Source organism: Sorghum bicolor, chromosome 2, assembly GCF_000003195.3.
Source record: "Sorghum bicolor cultivar BTx623 chromosome 2, Sorghum_bicolor_NCBIv3, whole genome shotgun sequence".
Taxonomy (NCBI): domain Eukaryota; kingdom Viridiplantae; phylum Streptophyta; class Magnoliopsida; order Poales; family Poaceae; genus Sorghum; species Sorghum bicolor.
In genome coordinates, this window is record NC_012871.2 from 56,846,027 (window position 1) to 56,864,734 (window position 18,708).

The 18,708-nt window shown below is 44.3% G+C and overlaps 1 protein-coding gene across 1 annotated transcript; it reads left to right on the forward strand.

The window, feature by feature from the left end:
- On the forward strand, positions 10,308-12,649 carry LOC8065371 (probable trehalose-phosphate phosphatase 6). Its single transcript, XM_002460095.2, has 4 exons — positions 10,308-10,869; positions 10,966-11,295; positions 11,556-11,873; positions 12,035-12,649. The coding sequence occupies exons 1-4, from the start codon at positions 10,444-10,446 to the stop codon at positions 12,104-12,106; spliced, it is 1,146 nt and encodes a 381-aa protein (XP_002460140.1). The 5' UTR covers positions 10,308-10,443; the 3' UTR covers positions 12,107-12,649.

The window sequence follows — 18,708 nt, forward strand, 5'->3', positions numbered from 1 at the left end:
TATGCCAGGCACGTTCTGTTCGCTTGAACCATAAGCTTTGGTTGAAAGTATTATACTAATTATTATTAAAAAAATACTACTAAATAACCGGGACTCATAAACTCAGGAGAATGTGTGTTCCTGCTGCCGCACCTCATCCCATGTGGGCAGAGGAGGGGTATTTGGGGGCTATGCTGCAAGAAAGGATGATAGAACTATGTGAAGATTATTTCTTCAATACCCTCCCGCATTCAGCTCCAATCAACACAAATTGCGGAGCTCCACGCGACAGGGTGAAACCACTCCTGCAGCAACTGACAGCGCTACCAAACATGCCAGATGTGCTCACCTTCCATGCAGGGAACTCACAATTCCACCAGAGGAGATAGAAAAGCAAGTAAAAACTGTTTGCATCTCTAAGCCCTGTTTAGTTCCAAAAAATTTTCTTTTTGTTTCATCACATCAAATCTTTAGGTGTATGCATGGAGTATTAAATATAGATAAAAAATAACTAATTACACAATTTATATGTAATTTTGTGAAACGAATCTTTTGAATCTAATTAGTCCATGATTTGACACTAATTACTAAATAAAACGAAAATGCTACAGTAGCTAAATCCAAAAAAAATCACGAACTAAACAAGACCTAAATGTTAGGTTTACCTTGGCTAAGATGCTCTGTTTTTGTTGGATACATCCACATCACACAATATCTGTTTTTAGTCGCCATGGTTCTACTCATCTGTTTGCTTGAACTTATCTGTCGAATCTGTAGCCATTCAACGGTGTTTTTCTCTCAAATAAATCAGCGAACAATACTTTCAACTATAACTTTTCAGATAAACGAACATACATTATTAAGCTATACTCTCTTCAAACAAAAAAATGCAACCGCTCAAGGGGCCCATGTAAGGTGAAAGGGTCTGATGTCACCCATGGTCAGCAAGGTCTCTCGTGTTTCAGTTCACCAAAGATTATGAGGGCACATAAACATATCTTTAAAGTTTTTGAGCTACAAGGCTTCACTCTCATAAAGATGAACACTAATAATATTTTATGCCTTACATGAGATCAATATATACTTGAAAGGTTGGATGGGAAAAGAGGGTAAAAAGAGGTAGTAGATTGATTTTTGTGTCCAAATTGTGTGTGTTGGACATCTCAATGGGCTGTGGCCCTTATATTAATAAGGAGGGGGTGGAGTATCCTGCAAGAGGTCGAAAACCCTTTACAAAACACGGGTTAGATTTGAACTGGTCCATAAAAACCGGCCTGGCCTGTTTTCTTGCGGGTCAGCATAGAAAATGTTTCAAAAATTACAATTAATTCATCCGAACTCCAAAACAAGGTGATCCATATATACTTTTCGATTAGCTCGATGAGAGGAATAAAATGGTGCAGCACATTCTTGTGTTTGAGAAAGTTGTGAAAACTGGTCTGGCCAGTTTTGGGAATCATGCTAGGGCCTTGTTTAGTTCCGAAAAAAAAATCAGATTTCGCTACTGTAGCACTTTCGTTTTTATTTGATAAATATTGTCCAATCATTAACTAACTAGGATCAAAAGATTCGTCTCGCGATTTACAGACAAACTGTGTAATTAGTTTTTGTTTTCGTTTATATTTAATGCTTCATGCATGTGTCATAAGATTCGATGTGGCAGGAAATCTTAAAACCTTTTTGGATTTCGGGATGAACTAAACAAGACCTAGATGGTGTCGAATGGGCCAGCCCCCCCCCCCCCCCCCCCCCCAACCCTGAAAAGTTGTTTTCTTCTCGTTTGGGCTTCAAATGTGATGATCCAAATATGCTTTCTGACCATCTCGACGATAGAAACATGATGACCGAGTCCACTATATATTTTAGAGATTTTTGGGTGTTAACAATAGATAAGCTAAAAATACTTGAACCACACCGAAGGCATTGGTTTCGAGAGGGAAGAAACAAGCAACGTGGAGCGTTTTTGTGCAGGTGATGAAAAATCAGCCTAGGCTGATTTTTTTTAAAATTACAGAGTACAACACAAACGCTTAAATATGCACGTACACTCACCCATATGAACACACGTACGAACAACTATACTCCTATGAGGGCACTCACAATGCAAGACTCTATCACAGAGTCCAAGACAATTAATTATATATTATTTATGATATTTTGCTGATGTGGCAGCATATTTATTGAAGAAAGAGGTAGAAAAAATAAGACTCCAAGTCTTATTCAGACTCTAAGTCCACATTGTTCAAGATAATAAATAACTTTAGACTCTATGATAGAGTCTGCATTGTGAGTGCCCTGAGCACCTCCAAAAGACTGAGTCAGTAGATCTCAAGATTCACGAAGTCACCATAGACACCTCATTGTCGACGTAGACATCGTCTACCACCAAAAGCATAGCGCCGATAAATTCTGAAATAGATCTAGAAACATACGAGCACTTATACCAAATTGAAAATTTAAATGTGATGGACAGATTCCACTACAAAGAACCGAACCAATTGAAGCCCAGACCGATTTACGAAATTGGCCCATGATAGTTTTGGCTGCCAGCAAAGCACTCACTGCGTAAACTGGCTCGGACAAATTTTGATGTGCTGTGTCTAATTTGTTGTTTTAACTTGTGTTTTGCTGGCCGGCAGCGGCCGTGTTGTGGGGCACAAACACTCAAGCTCTCTCGGTCTATTATTATATTATTAGGGCAGTCCAATGGGGTATTAATGATGGTTTCTATCTCTATTGAATAACTTACCAACTAAGCAAAATGCGGATGTGGCAGTCTAATAAGTGAGGAAAGAGAAGAGAAAATGAAGAAATCGTTTCCTATACAAGAAACCACGTCTTCACTAAACCCGATGAACGAAGAAACCACCAGTTCTGCGTTGGGAAGAAACCGCCCGTGTCTATGTGATGGTCCCGCATGCGTTTGCCTGTGCCGCTGCGCTCGCGTAACCGCCGAGTTCAACCGCACCAACCACGCTTGCTTGCGCTAGCCGCGCTCACGTAGTTGCATACCCGCATCGCATGCGCCGCCACGCTCATCGTCACTGCTAGCTTGCTTGCTGGCCGCTGCGCACATCCGCACTGCTCGCTTGCCGGTGCTGCCGCGCTAGCCTACCAGGCAACCAGCCATTGCACACTGCGCTCGCTCACCCGTGCCGGCCGTCGCGCTGGCTTGCCGACTGCTGCGCTCGCTCGCCCACGCCACCGCTCTTAACGCTGACCGCCGCACTCGATGCTACTCTCTAGCCGAGGTCTAGCTCCACGGTGATGACAGGAGCGAGCACGCAACCCTCCATGCTCGTCGTCCATGTGCAGGCTGCTCCATCATGAGGCTTATGTATGCTTGTTGTCCGTGTAGACTGCTATCCTCTATGCTCGTCGTCTAGTCTCCTTTTATGCTCGTCATCCACGCAGGCTGCTTCATCATGAGCACGAGCTCACACATGGTGGCTAGGAAAAAGACCATAGAAAGAGAAGCAAAAAAGGCAGCATTTATTAGACGAGAAAACCTCTACTGTATGAGATAGTTTCTATAGATAATTTCTTGTTGACGTGGCAACTATAGAAAACGTGTGTAGTTTCGTCCATTGAGACTGTCTTTACTGTTTTTTCATCAAAAGTATCCTTTAGGTTATTCCCACTTGCTAGTTGGTACTCCATCATACATCTGGACGAAGTACAAGTTGCAGGGCTAATTTTCCTCTTTCTTGGTTAAAGTCAGGAATCCTAAAGATTTGGGCATCAGAGAATGTGTTTATGGAGATCCATCGCTCAGTCACAGAAAGTTTAGTTTTATGCGCAGTGGCATCAATCATACAAGATCAGCTGATTTGGTTAGGATTAAGGTTGTGCATTGCATGAAAAAAAATATTCCGCGTTGATTAAGGTTCCTTTTTCATCGTGCACGAGACAAAAAGGTGAATAGGAATGTGAAAATCGCATATATACTTCCCGATAGCTCGACGCTTCCGGTGGAAATTAAGCCTTATTTAGATCAAAAAGTTTTTAGATTTTATACTTTCGTTTTTATTTGACAAACATTATCTAATTATAGAGTAACTATGCTTAAAAGATTCGTCTCGTAATTTACAGATAAACTGTGTAATTAATTTTTGTTTTCATCTATATTTAATGCTCCATACATGTGCCGTAAAATTCAATGTGATAGAAAATCTTAAAAAAGTTTTTGATTTTTTAGGTGGACTAAACAAGGCCTGAGTATCGAGGCCTTGTTTACTTCCATCCAAAATCCAAAAAAATTTCAAAATTTTCTGTCACATCGAATCTTTAGATGCATGTATGGAGTATTAAATATAAACGAAAATAAAAATTAATTGCACAGTTTGGTCAAAATTTAATAGACGAATCTTTTGAACCTAGTTAATCTATGATTGGACAATAATTGTCATAAACAAACGAAAGTGCTACGGTATCGTGAAAAAATTTCGTGATGGAACTAAACATGGCCCGAGATTGTTTTAGGCCTTGTTTAGTTCGCAAAAACTTGTGAAAAACGGTACTGTAGCACTTTCGTTTTTATTTGACAAACATTGTCCAATTATAGAGTAACTAGGCTCAAAAGATTCATCTCGCGGTTTACAGATGAACTGTGCAAATAGTTTTTGTTTTCATGTATATTTAATGTTCCATGCATGTGCCGCAAGATTCGATGTGACGGGGAAAATTTTTGGGAACTAAACAAGGCCTTAGATATGGAGTCGAAGTCCATGTATGTAGGTCAATTCAGACAGCTGCCACGGTCAGTGGAATTGACGCTACTTATACAGTTGTGCTTGTGTCCCGCCGTTCCATGATGAAGAGCAAACAGATCAGGTTTCATCAAGGTTAGGCATGCAGAAGGTACTGGCGGTACAATAGATCATCCATCACAGAGGACACGAGCTCACGAATTGGTCGTTCTTTCTGGTCCTGAGAAACGACGCATCATGCCATTTATGTGGCCATTGTATGTACTGTCTTGTACTCGTATCAGTATCAGTACTGTGCGCTCAGTTATAGGCCATTGAACAGTGATGGATCGGACCTGTTGTTAGGGTCCTGCGATCACCGGCGATTCACCAACTCCAACACCAACGCCGCCGCCCCCTCAGCTGGTCACATAAACGCTCAGCTTATGTCCAGTTCGATCTACGATCAGCGACATAAACGCTCATGATGGATAGATGCACAGCTTGCATCTGTATGACTGTGTGAGCAGACAGCGCTGAGCCTGTCCTCTCTGAATATCGGTGAAAAGAATCTTCTTTCTCTATAATATCTCAGCGGTCGAGCCTATACTACCACAAATCTGCCTGACCTGAGCAACTTGCACGAGTGATGAGTGTTGGGTGATGGAGCTCCTTTCCGCGCACCGGTAACCGTATCTCGTACGAGATTAATTCAGTCCAGAAGAAACAGAGCCTTCACCTGGACGGCTTATGTATGGGGGAGAAAGGTTCCAGAGAATCAGTACCATGATTTGTATTCCTTGAATTTGCTTTGCGATGATTGCCACTCAAATCATGAAAGAAATATACTACTACTACTAGTCTCCTATACTGTATATATATAGCCACCTAGCTAGCTAAGGGACCTGGAGTACATATATGCAGATTGTGCATCTGTGCAAAACAAGTTTTCGGAAAACCTGGTTCGCTTGTCTTACTCTCTCCGTAAGCTATGATGCCATTTTCACCAACATTCCACTCTCGGTAGAGAGCTGTAAGATCGTCTTTAAAAAGAAATTTACTCTAGTTATTCTAAGATAAAAAAACAAAGCTTCACCTTTAAATAAGCGCTACTGCAGCCACATCACACAATGTTTTGTCAGTTGGTGCAAAACATTGTGGGCTATCATTCGCTGCAGAGGCTATCAGTCATTCAGCAGTACGGTGAACATATTTTCTATTATGATTTTGCAGCCAAGTGTATGGGGCTGTAAGCAAACAAACAGGCAGGATGTGTTGTTGCTCGGCTACGCCGTGTCCGACGGGCCGTCAACGATTCCTCGTCCGGTTTGTTAATGTTAACATTATGTATTATTCGTAGTACGACCGTCCTTGGCAGTGTATACGTGCTCAGGCAGCTGGTTCCGCCGCTTTCTCGGCGCGCGGTTTTCAGCGGCCGGTGCGAGCGAGCGCGCGCACGCGCGCCCTCTGTTTCGTCGGGCACCAAGCAATTCGGCGGCGGCGACCGCGGGTTCCCTACCTAGGGCGGAAAACGACGGCAGCATGTGCCCCCCCACGGCCGCTAAATTATTTGGCCTGGGCTGGGGCTGGGGCTGGGGCTGGGGGCACCTAATCATGCGATCGATGCGCCAACCAATTCCGCGCAGCTTCGACGTGGAAAGGGAGACTCGACTCCTGTCCTGGCACGGTCGAGGGCAGCAGGGGCAGCCAGCAGGTCGCGTAGGGATGGACCTGGACCGGCCAATTGGCGCCCCGAGATGCATGCACCCGCGCGCACGGTTCCTGTTCCTGAATATGGTTCTTCTCTCCACCAACGGACCAACACAACGATGGTACCAGCCTACGAAATATGCTATATACTAGCCTACTACTAGTAGTCTAGTACTACCGCCACCCTATTGAACAACCACTAAGGCCCTGTTTAGTTTCCCACCTAAAAATTTTTCATCCATCCCATCGAATCTTTGGACACATGTATGGAACATTAAATGTAGATAAAAAAATAAACTAATTACACAGTTTAGTTGAGAATCGCGAGACGAATCTTTTAAGCCTAGTTACTCCATGATTAGCCTTAAGTGCTACAGTAACCCACATATGCTAATGACAGATTAATTATGTTTAATAAATTTGTCTTGCAGTTTCCTGACGAGCTATGTAATTTGTTTTTTTATTAGTTTCTAAAAACCCCTCCCGACATCCTTCCGACATATCCGATGTGACATCCAAAAAATTTTCGTTACCAATCTAAACAGGCCCTAAAACGGCTGAGAAATGGGTCAGATGGAACGGCCAAACTGTTCATGTTTCTGCGCTTAAATGAGGCCTTGTTCCCCGTCACATCGAATCTTTAATCGCATGCATGGAGCATTAAATATAGACAAAAATAAAACTAACTGCACAGTTTATCTGTAATTTGTGAGATGAATCTTTTGAGCCTAGTTACTTCATGATTGGACAATATTTGTCAAATAAAAACGAAATGCTACAGTAGCCAAAAACAAAAAAATTTCGAACTAAACAAGGCCTGAATTTGAATATGTGTACAAGTCGGAATGCAAATGTGAATCAAATATGTACTCCCTCCATCCCAAATTGTAAGTTATTCCAAGAATCTTAGAAAGTCAAAGCATTTTCATGTTTGACCAAAATTATAGAGAGAAATACTAAAATTTATAACGTAAAGTGAGTATACTATGAAAATATAATTAAGTAAGAATCTAATGATATTTAGTTAGTATCATGATAATTATTATTTTATCATATAAATTTGGTCAAACTTAGAAAAGTTTGACTCTCCAAGATTCTTGGAATGACTTATAATTTGAAATGGAGGGAGTAGTCATTAGTAGGTCACGAACATTAACGTCAAAGTAATTATTTCTGTTTTTTTTGTGCCTAGGTCCAAATCGACTAGAGGCAACAAATTAAAAGATTGGAAACCAAATAAAAAAGATGTGAAGTCCACTTCCAATCCCATCCGATTTAAGTTGAAGAAAGTCCATTCTGAACCAATCCTATCCGCCCACCACAAGTCCAAGGTTCATGCAACGATCCAACTAAGGGAACAACATAAGACAAAGGATGGTAAGCCAATTGCTACTTATCCTAATTATTCATGTTGGTCGGTCGGCCCATTTTAAATGTTTTTGTGGTTTTACAAAAATATTTGGGTTTTGGGGCATCACGAAGTTTTTGATGTAACAAAATTCATTGTTTTGAAACTACAACATTATTCAAGCTGTAGTCTTTTTGAAGTTCTAAAAACAGCACTCATGTTTCAAAAAAAATAGGTTTTACATATTTCTATGTCTTTCATGTGAAATTGAATTATTTCTTGTGAAACTTCAATCTATTCTTTTTCTAAACCACACTCCTGCATGTCTTTGAAACTGTAGGTTCTTGATACCACGGTTTCTTAAAACTATATCACCCAAATTAGGCTTGAATGTGTTTCAACCGTCATGAACATGTAGAGACGCGTGAAAGGATGCTAGATTGAGGTGGTTGGTCACCTTGTTGCTAGCAACCATCGAAAGAGAATGAAACACAACACTACAATTTGCCATGTCGTGGATCTCACTCCAACATGAGCATATTGTATAGACTCAAAACCCCTAAAGTCACGCTGGGACATAACAATCTAGAGCGAGTCGATGACAACAATCTAGAGTATGGATTCTCATCAGAGTGATTCATGACCCTTCACTACTAAACTAAAACCCACAACGGTATGTCGTCAGATTGTCAAGCACAACGGTATATCCAATTACCTATTTACATATGGATTTCAATTCCATATATACATCCAAGTCTACATTTAGTCATCAACAAAGGGAAAGTCCAATTGAGCTTTTGGATTATCTAATCTAAATTTCCTACCGGAATCCGCATCTTTGCCGAGTGTTAAATACTTTTGCCGAGTGTTTATTTTCGGGCACTCGGCAAAGAAGCTCTTTGCCGAGTGTAAAAAAAAACACTCGGCAAAGACTTTGCCGAGTGTTTTTTTGACACTCGGCAAAGAAGACTCTTTGCCGAGTGTATTCTTTTGACACTCGGCAAAGAGCTTCTTTTGCGAGTGTATTCTTTTGACACTCGGCAAAGCGCTTCTTTGCCGAGTGTCAAAAAATAAACACTCGGCAAAAAAATTTTAAATCGAATTTTGAAGCCCTAAACGAATTCAAATCAAAAAGGTTTTAACTACAAAGTTGTATAACTTCTCAAGATCTACAACATTTATTTTGATCATTTCTTTATTTGACAAAGCAAAAATAAATTTGTTTGCAAATTTTACATCTCTCTCTTATAGTTTATGAAATGAAATTACAAGAGAGATATATAAGATTCGCCATGTCAGATAAATATATGACAAAATAACCAAAATAAACTCTGTAGATCTTGAGAAGTTATGAAATTTTGTATTTGGCAACCTTTTCATTTGAGTTCATCTTGTCATGCAAAACCGCGTTTTTAATTGAAAATTTTAAAATTTGAATTTTTTAAACAATCTCGGATGGAAAAGATCTCTAAATAAACTTTGTAGATCTCAAAAAGTTATGAAACTTTGTAGTTGACAACTTTTTGTTTTGGAATCATCTTGTCATGCAAAAACTATGTTTGAATTTTTTAAATTTAAAATTCAAAATTTGTAAACGACCTCGAACGGAGAAACTCCCTAAATAAAAATTGTAGATCCTAAAAAGTTATGAAACTTTGTAGTTGACAACTTTTTGATTTGAAATCATTTAGGACCTTAAATAATCATTTTACACATAATTTGGTATAATATTTGAGGGACCGAAATGCAATATAAGCACAAGTCATAGTGTGGTGCAGTGGTTAAGAGCGAGTACACGCGAGCGAGAGGAAATTTCAGAACTTGGCTGGTAAGAAGAGGCCGGTGGGCGGTGGGCGTTGGCCTCCTGAAAAAAAAGATTTTTTTTCTTTTTTTTTCGGATTTTTTTGAATTTTTTTTGAATTTTTTCGTTTTTATAGCACTCGGCAAAGCTTTTGTCGAGTGCCAAAAAATAACACTCGGTAAAGACCGCTTTGCCGGCTGAAATTTTGTCGTGTGGTCTTTGTCGAGTGTGGCACTCGGCAAAGCATGGATGTCCCGTAGTATGGACCCAAATTTGGTATCAAAAGGATCGAGTAATGAATGAACCTCCGGAACTTCAAAATTCTATTGATGTTTTTTTAACCAAGCAAACTTTACCGACAAAATCTTATTTATAGGTCAAGAAACTGGCGATTCGCAAACAAAACCTGGAGCAGAAACCTCTCGCAGGACGAATAATTTAAGGCACGGGTTTCAGCCCAACGAGACAAAAGAAAACGGGGCTGTAAAGCTCGACTTGCACAATAACAAACAGCTCGCGTAATAACGAGTGAAAGAGCGTTGTCGTGGAAGCAAACGCCAAAGGTGTCACGCGCGTGAGGCCCACACGTATGCGCCGCGGCGGGCCCGGCACGTGCACGCGCGCGGGGCACCTGGCGCCGAGCTGGGCCGCGCGCGCTGGACGCGGCCAGGCCGCCCGCAGTGGCCCACGCCGGATCCGCGTCACCCCCCCGTCGTCGCCTACTCGCCTCCAAGCTTGTCCCCCGCAGCCCGCAGCCGGTAGCCGCAGCTAATAAATGCGAGGTGCCCTCCTCCCGCCTCCTCAACGCACTCCACACCAATCATTTCTTTCCAACAAATCTCCAGCCTCTGCTGCTGCTAATAAACTGATCGATCGCGTTGTTCTTGATAATCATCAGTCGACCGATCGCGATCGGGATGGCGAAGCCTAGCGTGGCGGCGGTGCCGGAGGTTGTTGGCGTGCCAGCAGCAGCGCAGGCGACGACGCTGTTCCCGTACCCGCCACCGCGTGGCGCCGGGATCACAGCCGCCGTCGTGCGCCGCAAGTGCCTGCAGGTGGAGCTCGGCGCGGGGGCGGCCGGGCCGCTGCTGGGCGGCGCGTGCTGGGGCGTGGAGTCGATGCGCGCGTCGTCCCCCACGCACGCCAAGGCCGCCGCCGCGCTCGCCGCCGGCGTCGACGAGGAGCGCCGCGCCGCCTGGACGGTGCGGCACCCGTCGGCGCTGGGCAAGTTCGAGCAGATCGTGGCGGCGTCCGAGGGCAAGCGGATCGTCATGTTCCTCGACTACGACGGCACGCTGTCGCCCATCGTGGACGACCCCGACGCCGCCTTCATGAGCGAGACGGTGAGCAGAGCTGCTAGATAGACGAACGAACTGACTATTAAGCGCTAGTTGCGTATAAGTGGCCATTACTTATCTCTTAATTACTACTACAAGCAGATGCGGATGGCCGTGCGTAGCGTCGCCAAGCATTTCCCGACGGCGATCGTGAGCGGGCGGTGCCGGGACAAGGTGTTCGAGTTCGTGAAGCTGGCGGAGCTGTACTACGCCGGCAGCCACGGCATGGACATCAGAGGCCCAGCCAAGGCCTCTTCCCGGCACGCAAAGGCCAAGGCAAAAGGCGTTCTGTTCCAGCCGGCGAGCGAGTTCCTGCCCATGATCGAGGAGGTGCACGACCGCCTTGTCGAGACGACGCGCTGCATCCCGGGGGCCAAGGTGGAGAACAACAAGTTCTGCGTCTCCGTCCACTTCAGATGCGTCGACGAAAAGGTTCGCTCGCCACCCAGTAATTACTAATTAGTGGCCGTCGTTTTTCGATCTCTTGCCGTTTTCAGCTTTTATCTGTCGTCGCCCGTGCCCAACCCCGCTGCATTGTAGATTATCGGCAGATTAGTAGTACAGTGTATAACGGCAACTCCAAATCCAGCACTAGCTAGTAGCCTCCACGCATCGTCATAGCTAATACTGTAGTACGTAAACTGAGATGGTGATGATGATGATGATGTTATCGTATTGATTCATTCACTCAGATGTGGGGCGAGCTGTCAGAGTCGGTGAAGGGCGTGCTGCGGGAGTACCCGAAGCTGCGGCTGACACAGGGGCGGATGGTGTTCGAGGTGCGTCCCACCATCAAATGGGACAAGGGCAAGGCCCTCGAGTTCCTGCTCGAGTCGCTCGGCTTCGCGGACTGCAGCAACGTCCTGCCCGTGTACATCGGCGACGACCGCACCGACGAGGACGCCTTCAAGGTGCTGCGGCGCCGGGGCCAGGGCCACGGCGTCGGGATCCTCGTGTCCAAGCACCCCAAGGAGACGTCCGCCTCCTACTCCCTCCAAGAGCCCGCCGAGGTCAGTGACGAACCATGCTGCGCCTGTGCTTTCTCTCCGGACGCTTTTGAATTTCTCACACGGACACGGCCTTCCCGTGGGTGCTGGTGAGAAAAGCGCGTCGCCTAACTACTACGCCGCCGCTGATTTTGCTTGATTGTTTGCTTGTGGATGATGCGCAGGTGATGGAGTTCTTGCTGCGGCTCGTCGAGTGGAAGCAACTCTCCAGGGCAAGGCTCATCAGGCTGCAATGAGATTGAGATGGACGACGCAACGGATCAAGCTAACTGTCAGGTGCTAATTAAGAGATCCTGCTACGTGAAATCGTGAATGGCAGAGAATCTGGCACTGTATTGTGTCTTCTCTACTGTCCCGTAGTCATCTGTTTTCCTCTCCCTTCTCTGTACGTGTTCCCTGGGAACCTCTCTGGCCTCTGCTAGGCGTGTGTGTAAGTGTTTAACAAGCATGCATGTACATTAGTATTACCTAATAGTAGTTAACTTATATGCTACATATATATATATATATATGTAGTACAGTATATACAAGAGGGAAGAATATATGAAGCAACGAAGACCGAAAAAATTATGTCTCGTTCAAGGTTTTAAATAGCGGGCTAAGGTGTTTAGCGGTTTATATCTAAAACAGCTAATAGCGGAGCTAAATCGGACTATAGCGGGATATAGCGGCTAAATTGTACATGAACACAAATAGCGGTACCCTGCCTCAAAAGGCTATAGCGGGCTATAGCGGCAGCAATAACGGGATATTTAAAACTATGGTCTCGTTCCAATTCATTATTCATCAGTTTGCTTCTGTGAATGTGTTGTACTGTTGTGAAAAGCCAGTTTCTTCCCTGATGTGGATGCATACAAGCAGAACTAATTAAGGCCATGTACAAGTACAATGCAGACGCTGAAAGAGACGTATCTATAAGAGAATAAATAGGGTATATACGAGCCTTAGCTTCCTGATGAAGCATCGAAACCTGCAATGCGGATTTGTACTCTGCCTACATTTCTCAACCAGACATGCAAGTATGCAACTGCTGCTAAAGGGTCTTGCCACATCTTGTACATGGCCATAAGGGCTTAGAATAGCTATCTTCTCTGTTGACATGACCACACGCAGAGGCAGAGCTCCTGCCTCGGTAAGTTGTTTCAAAAATACTAAACGCTTCTTGGTAGAACGAGGAACCAAGCTAAGAAAAAGTTTGTAATGCTTGACCAAACCAAGGGACCAAATGTTAGGCTTACTATGCAAAACTTGCCCAAGCTACTCTCTACGCTTCGCAATATTTGGCATGGACCAAATTGGTCCTCCTATAGTAATATAATAGATCACACTCGATCAAAGTTATTAAAAGTGCAAAATTATAGATTCTACCGATAGAAACCTTACAACCCTTCCCATTAACTTAGTTCATCATAGAGTTTTTAAAACGAATCCAGCATAAAAACTATCAATTATATTAAAAACGAGAGAAAGCTCATATTGAGCGGTACAACAAGTCAATAATCACCCTCGGAGAAGTCTCAACACGCAATAGATGGTTGGACAAGGGTCTAAACATGCGTGCACAACACCGTCTTGCCACTCCATTAGCCCCATACCAATAACAACCGGTGGCCACACTGCATCACCATCACCAGATGGCAAAAAGTAGGGAGTCAAAAAGCCACTGCCATCGCTTGCACTATCATTTTCGACGATGTTCATCATAGTTTGCTGCAAATTGTGTAGAGTCATGCCATTGGAACAGCTTCTGCTATCTCTCGATGTTGTCACACATCGGTGTAGCCCTTGCCATGAATGGCTAGCCAACATGGTTCATTGCAAGCTGCCACACAGATACATGAGCTTTGCATCTACCTATAATCATGCCGTCCATTTCCACCGAGATCTGATACATATATAGTGGCTCTCATAGCCATGCCGCCTTGCAAAAAAAGCATTAGATGCACATGGGGTTGTCCAAAAGACATTAGGAGGTCTCCTTGCATCGGACCACCCACCGCTACACCACAAAGGTCACTTCGACAGCGCACCTCTACTGCCCACCTCTTCCAACGCCGCCCTCCTTGGTAACCTTGCAGACACCACTAGCGTATGGACCCACCAAATAGTCTCCCTCAATTGCCATGTAGAAGTCTTACCCTCCTATTTCTACGACAACACCTTCTAACGACAACCTTCCATTATTATGAACATCCATCCTTCGAGTCCTCAACTTGACCTCCACCCTTCTCGATTCAATTCCAGCCTCTAGAGGGACCATCAACACCATTGAAGCACCGTCATTGCCGCCAAACAATCCACCACCATACTCTTCTGGCATCTGCCTCTAAATATGTTGCTAATGACGACACCACCATCCTCTACCCCCCCCCCCCACATACGGAATTTACCCGGAGCACCACCCGATTGTACACCCTCTCTAGAGAGGAGCTCCAACGCGATGCCTTGCAGTTGTTTTTTTTACAAGCCACAACTGCCCTTGTGCATGCCTTGACAACCCTACCTTGCCATTGCCATTGGCCAAAGATCTAGAAAGTGCCACTCACCACCCGCTTATAGTACCGGTGCGATGTTGCATCTTAGGACAAACTCAAATCCACCCAACAAGTAGACTCCTCTGGAGAAGAAGTGGTTGGTGGTCATAGTGCCCCGCACACAGCCTCAAAGCCACGTGGCTTTTGCACTGCCTCTGTGCCGCTGCCATAGGGTCGTCATGCCACAACAACATCTTCTTGCATATATATGCCCGATGTTGAGCTGTTGCGTTGGCACCTCCACAACCACTGCCCTGGCCAAAATGGCGGGAATCAGACATCGATCCACCAGATCCGACCTCCCCTTATAGATCCTGTCAGGGAAAAGATGAATCTACACATCGAAGCCGCTGAGCCAACCACCACCACCACCACCATGGTTGTCGGATCTTGCTCATGCTCTAGCTAGATGGGAGAAGAGAGAGGGGTGGGGTGGCGGCCCTAGGCCTGTGGGTTTTGTCTCGAAGAGTAGCAGCATATGGGAGGGAAAGTTCCGTGTTGGACAGTTTATCAGGGAGTTACATTGTATTCTCCTTGACCAAGTTTACAAAAAATACACACAACTACAATAATATTCTAGTTCAGTAGATACAATATGAAACGATATTTTGATGGTGTATTTATCAGATATTAGTTGTTAATATATTTATCTATACACTTTGTTAAAGTTAGACAAGTGTTATTTGACTTAGAATAAAGCTAAAACGACAGACAACATACCACAAGATAGGATAGTCGAGACCATGACAAACACTAACTAGATTATGTATGTGTCTAGTTTTCTGCGAACAACATAGATGATCTGCTTTTAGATGTGGAAGAAAATAAATAGTGCGTGATGACTAATTGGTTACCGATCCACTAGACTACATAATTGACCTTGTTAGGAGTTAGGACAGCTAGTACGCTGGCTCACATGTCCGTGACACTACGGCCTGCGCCGCCCTTTCTGATGGATCTAACGTGTACTCGGTTTTGTCTTCTTGTCATGTCCCTCTCATGGTCCCCGAAGTGCCATCTGCAGACTTGTCCAGTTCTTGTGTGTACGACAGTGGGAGTGAAGCTTCATTGCGTACGGGCGGTCACTGTAGGAGCCGTTCGGTTCTCTGATGGTCTGACGACTAATTTGTTTGCATCAATAGGACCAAATCCATGTGTCGGTCATTATCATTGCTCCTTCGATCAGTAGCCACATGCTAATAACTACTACTGATAAGTGACACATAACGATATACAGGAAAAGAAAAGAACATTATGAATTTGCAGACACTAGGTAGTGGTGTGTGTGTGTCGTTCATATAGGCCAGAGAGTCAGTAGCACCAATTCCAAATGTTTTTCAGTTCATTCACAGCTTGCTGCAGCTGAATCATCTTGAAGGGACTCTTTTGTCCTTGGAGACATATGCACTTATGTACCTTCTCACTCAAGTCACGACATGGACAACAAAATAAGTTATATCTCCCCCCACATGACCTACAAATAATTCCTCCTCCCACATGAAGGGTCCAAAAATTAAGTTATCATGCTACCTAGGAACCTCGTACCTGAACAGTTTGCTGGGTGCCAAAACATATCTGAATCCAGCACTATGCACTGCATCGTCCACAGTAGATGATTGAGTTGTGGGACGACACACACTAAGCAATGATTAGTGCAGCCAATACAATCCAGCACTATGCACTGCATCTATCGTCCATTATTACCATGATTCAATCTGTTGGTTGGTTCTTCCTAACCGCACTAAGCTACAACCAAAGCAACAATCATTAGGCTTGATATTTGCCAACAAACTACAGGCCAGGAAGAGGAACTACTAGAATGTTTCTCTTTTTTAACCAAGCATGCATCGTAAAGGGATTAGAGGTAGGAGTGTTCTGCATTTACCTTTCACCAGGCTAGTCTCAGGTACACGTAGGAACTGATGTGTGTGTGCGCAGAAAAGCAAGTCTCGCAACAACCTGCACTGAAATAATCCGGGTCCAATAAATCCCGATGCAATTAACTATAAGAGAGCTGGCCTACGTCCTAATATACTACTAGTAAATATCAGAATATCAGTGGCACACTGGCACTAGACAAATTTCGATAAACATATAGGAGTATATGTGTGTGTTCCAATGCCAAGTCTTTTTCATTCATCACTTATCAGTGCGTGGGATTGATTTAAAATATGCTGATGATATTTTAATCCACTGCACACTATTTGCTGATTTGATTCAAAGCTGAAACCTGATGTTGAAGTGATCCAGCTTTGCAACACCATTGGCCACCACCACATCAAAAGACGAAGAAGCCACCAATGATGAACACGGCGATGGAATCTTGGATAACGCCTGCCACGAGAGCGAGGGCGCACACGATTTTTACCATTTTGAGGATAATGCTGTTGTGCGCGCACTTTGTGTGCTGCTTTGGAGCCAAGCCATGAAAAGTTGAAAGGGGCCGGGTCATATCATATCGGAGGCGGAGGCACCCCCACCCACTAATAGCTACCTCCTGGTGGCTGGATATCGGCATCGGATTGGAGAAGCCATCGCCCATCGGAGTAGCTAGCTAGCCAAGCCAAGAGGAATCTATCCGTGGACGTACGCGTGATGATGAAGCGCGGCTCATCAGGCAAGGAGATCCAGTTGGACTCCACGTCGGTGATCGATGGAGACGCTCTGGCCATTCGCCGTCGTGCTTCCAATCATGTCGTCCAATGTCCGCCGGGAAGATGGAGGGGGGTGCTGGAGTTTGGATTGGTACGGTTCTAGTCATCTTCAACTCCAAGATCGGTGTATACAGAAGCTTGGCAATCTATCCCTTAAATGGCATGATCGACGAATCACTGCTACAGTGTGTGCCAATTGCTATCATCTTAGCTATCTGATGACGGGCTCACATTATCAATCTGTTGGGAAAGCAGCGCATCTAAATCAGATCTATCCATCTTTTCAGCAAAATAATTTTATCCATCCCGTCACCAAATTGAAGTGCTACTTTATAGGGGTCTTCACTCTTGCACGCCAGCGAGTGATTTTACTCGTCTTGTCCTCCATGGGCGCTTGTCAGCCTAAATCTTGAGGTGACACATGGTTCGAAGCCTATCTCCATTAAGCAAATTGTGCATCTGTACAATGGATGCCTAAGACTGTCTCCGACCGTCCTTACCCAAATACGACATGCATTCACCTGTTTGGGTCTCAGTTGAAAAAAGGGTCACGAACCTAAACTTTCCGGTTTCCAACAGCCGCCCCAACTCAGCATTGAGCTCCTATCTTGTCAGGACCTCTGCGACCAACCACTACAGCTCTGTCCACCCCATCGCCTCCTACGGCCCACCACTACAGGCGTCGGAGCTTTGCGTCGCGGAGAGAGACAACGCAAATATGCCTACCGGTTCGTGCGGTACCCAAAATGCATGCTTTGATTGAGTTGGAGGCTGTTTTTGACACCTAAATACATTATGCGTGACCTATTTTGCGTTTGCTTCTGGTTTTGCATGAGCTGTTGGAGACAGTCTAAGGAGAGAGTAATAGACTGCTTTACTGCTATCTTATCTAAAAACAGAGTTATTGCTTTCTGTTTTCTGAAAATTATTTTATCTTGCTATTACTAATTAGAGGCCTCAATAGAACCTCCGTGTTGTCTCTCTGGTTTGGGAGGAACACTATCCCAATGGAAAATTACCCTCAGATCAGAAGAAAGAAAGCTTTTGGTGGAAAGCAAATCTGAAAATTTTAAGAAAATACAGAAGTCTAACTAAGATACAGATCAAAAATGGAAAAACCTATCTGCTATGGAAGGACAACTGGCTAGATGGTACTGCTAAGCTGAAGTTCCCTGAGCTCCATTCCTTTAATAAGAATGATCAGATCTCTGTGAACAAACCTAGCAGCTGTGAACATCTTTCTCATTTTTTCAATCTGCCTTTGTCAGAAGTTGACTTTCAGCAATTCCAGAACCTGGAACTCCTCTCTGACATACAGCTTGAAGATGCTAATGACATCTGGGGAACAACAATACCTACACAGCAACAAAAGCTTATGGGGCCTTGGTGGGACAGCATCAGCACCACATTTCCTTCAAATGGCTGTGGAAATCCTCTTGCCAGCCCAAGCACAGTGTCTTTTTGGCTGCTCTTGAAAGACAGATCAAGCAAAAGAAATATTCTGAGAAGGAAAAGTAAGTTTCTTGAGTCCTATAGTTGTGTACTCTACCAAAATGATGTTGAAGAGACACGGGATCACCTCTTTCTCAATTGTCCCTTTGCAATTGCCTGCTGGGGACTTCTATGTGTTGATTTCACCGCACCAAGATA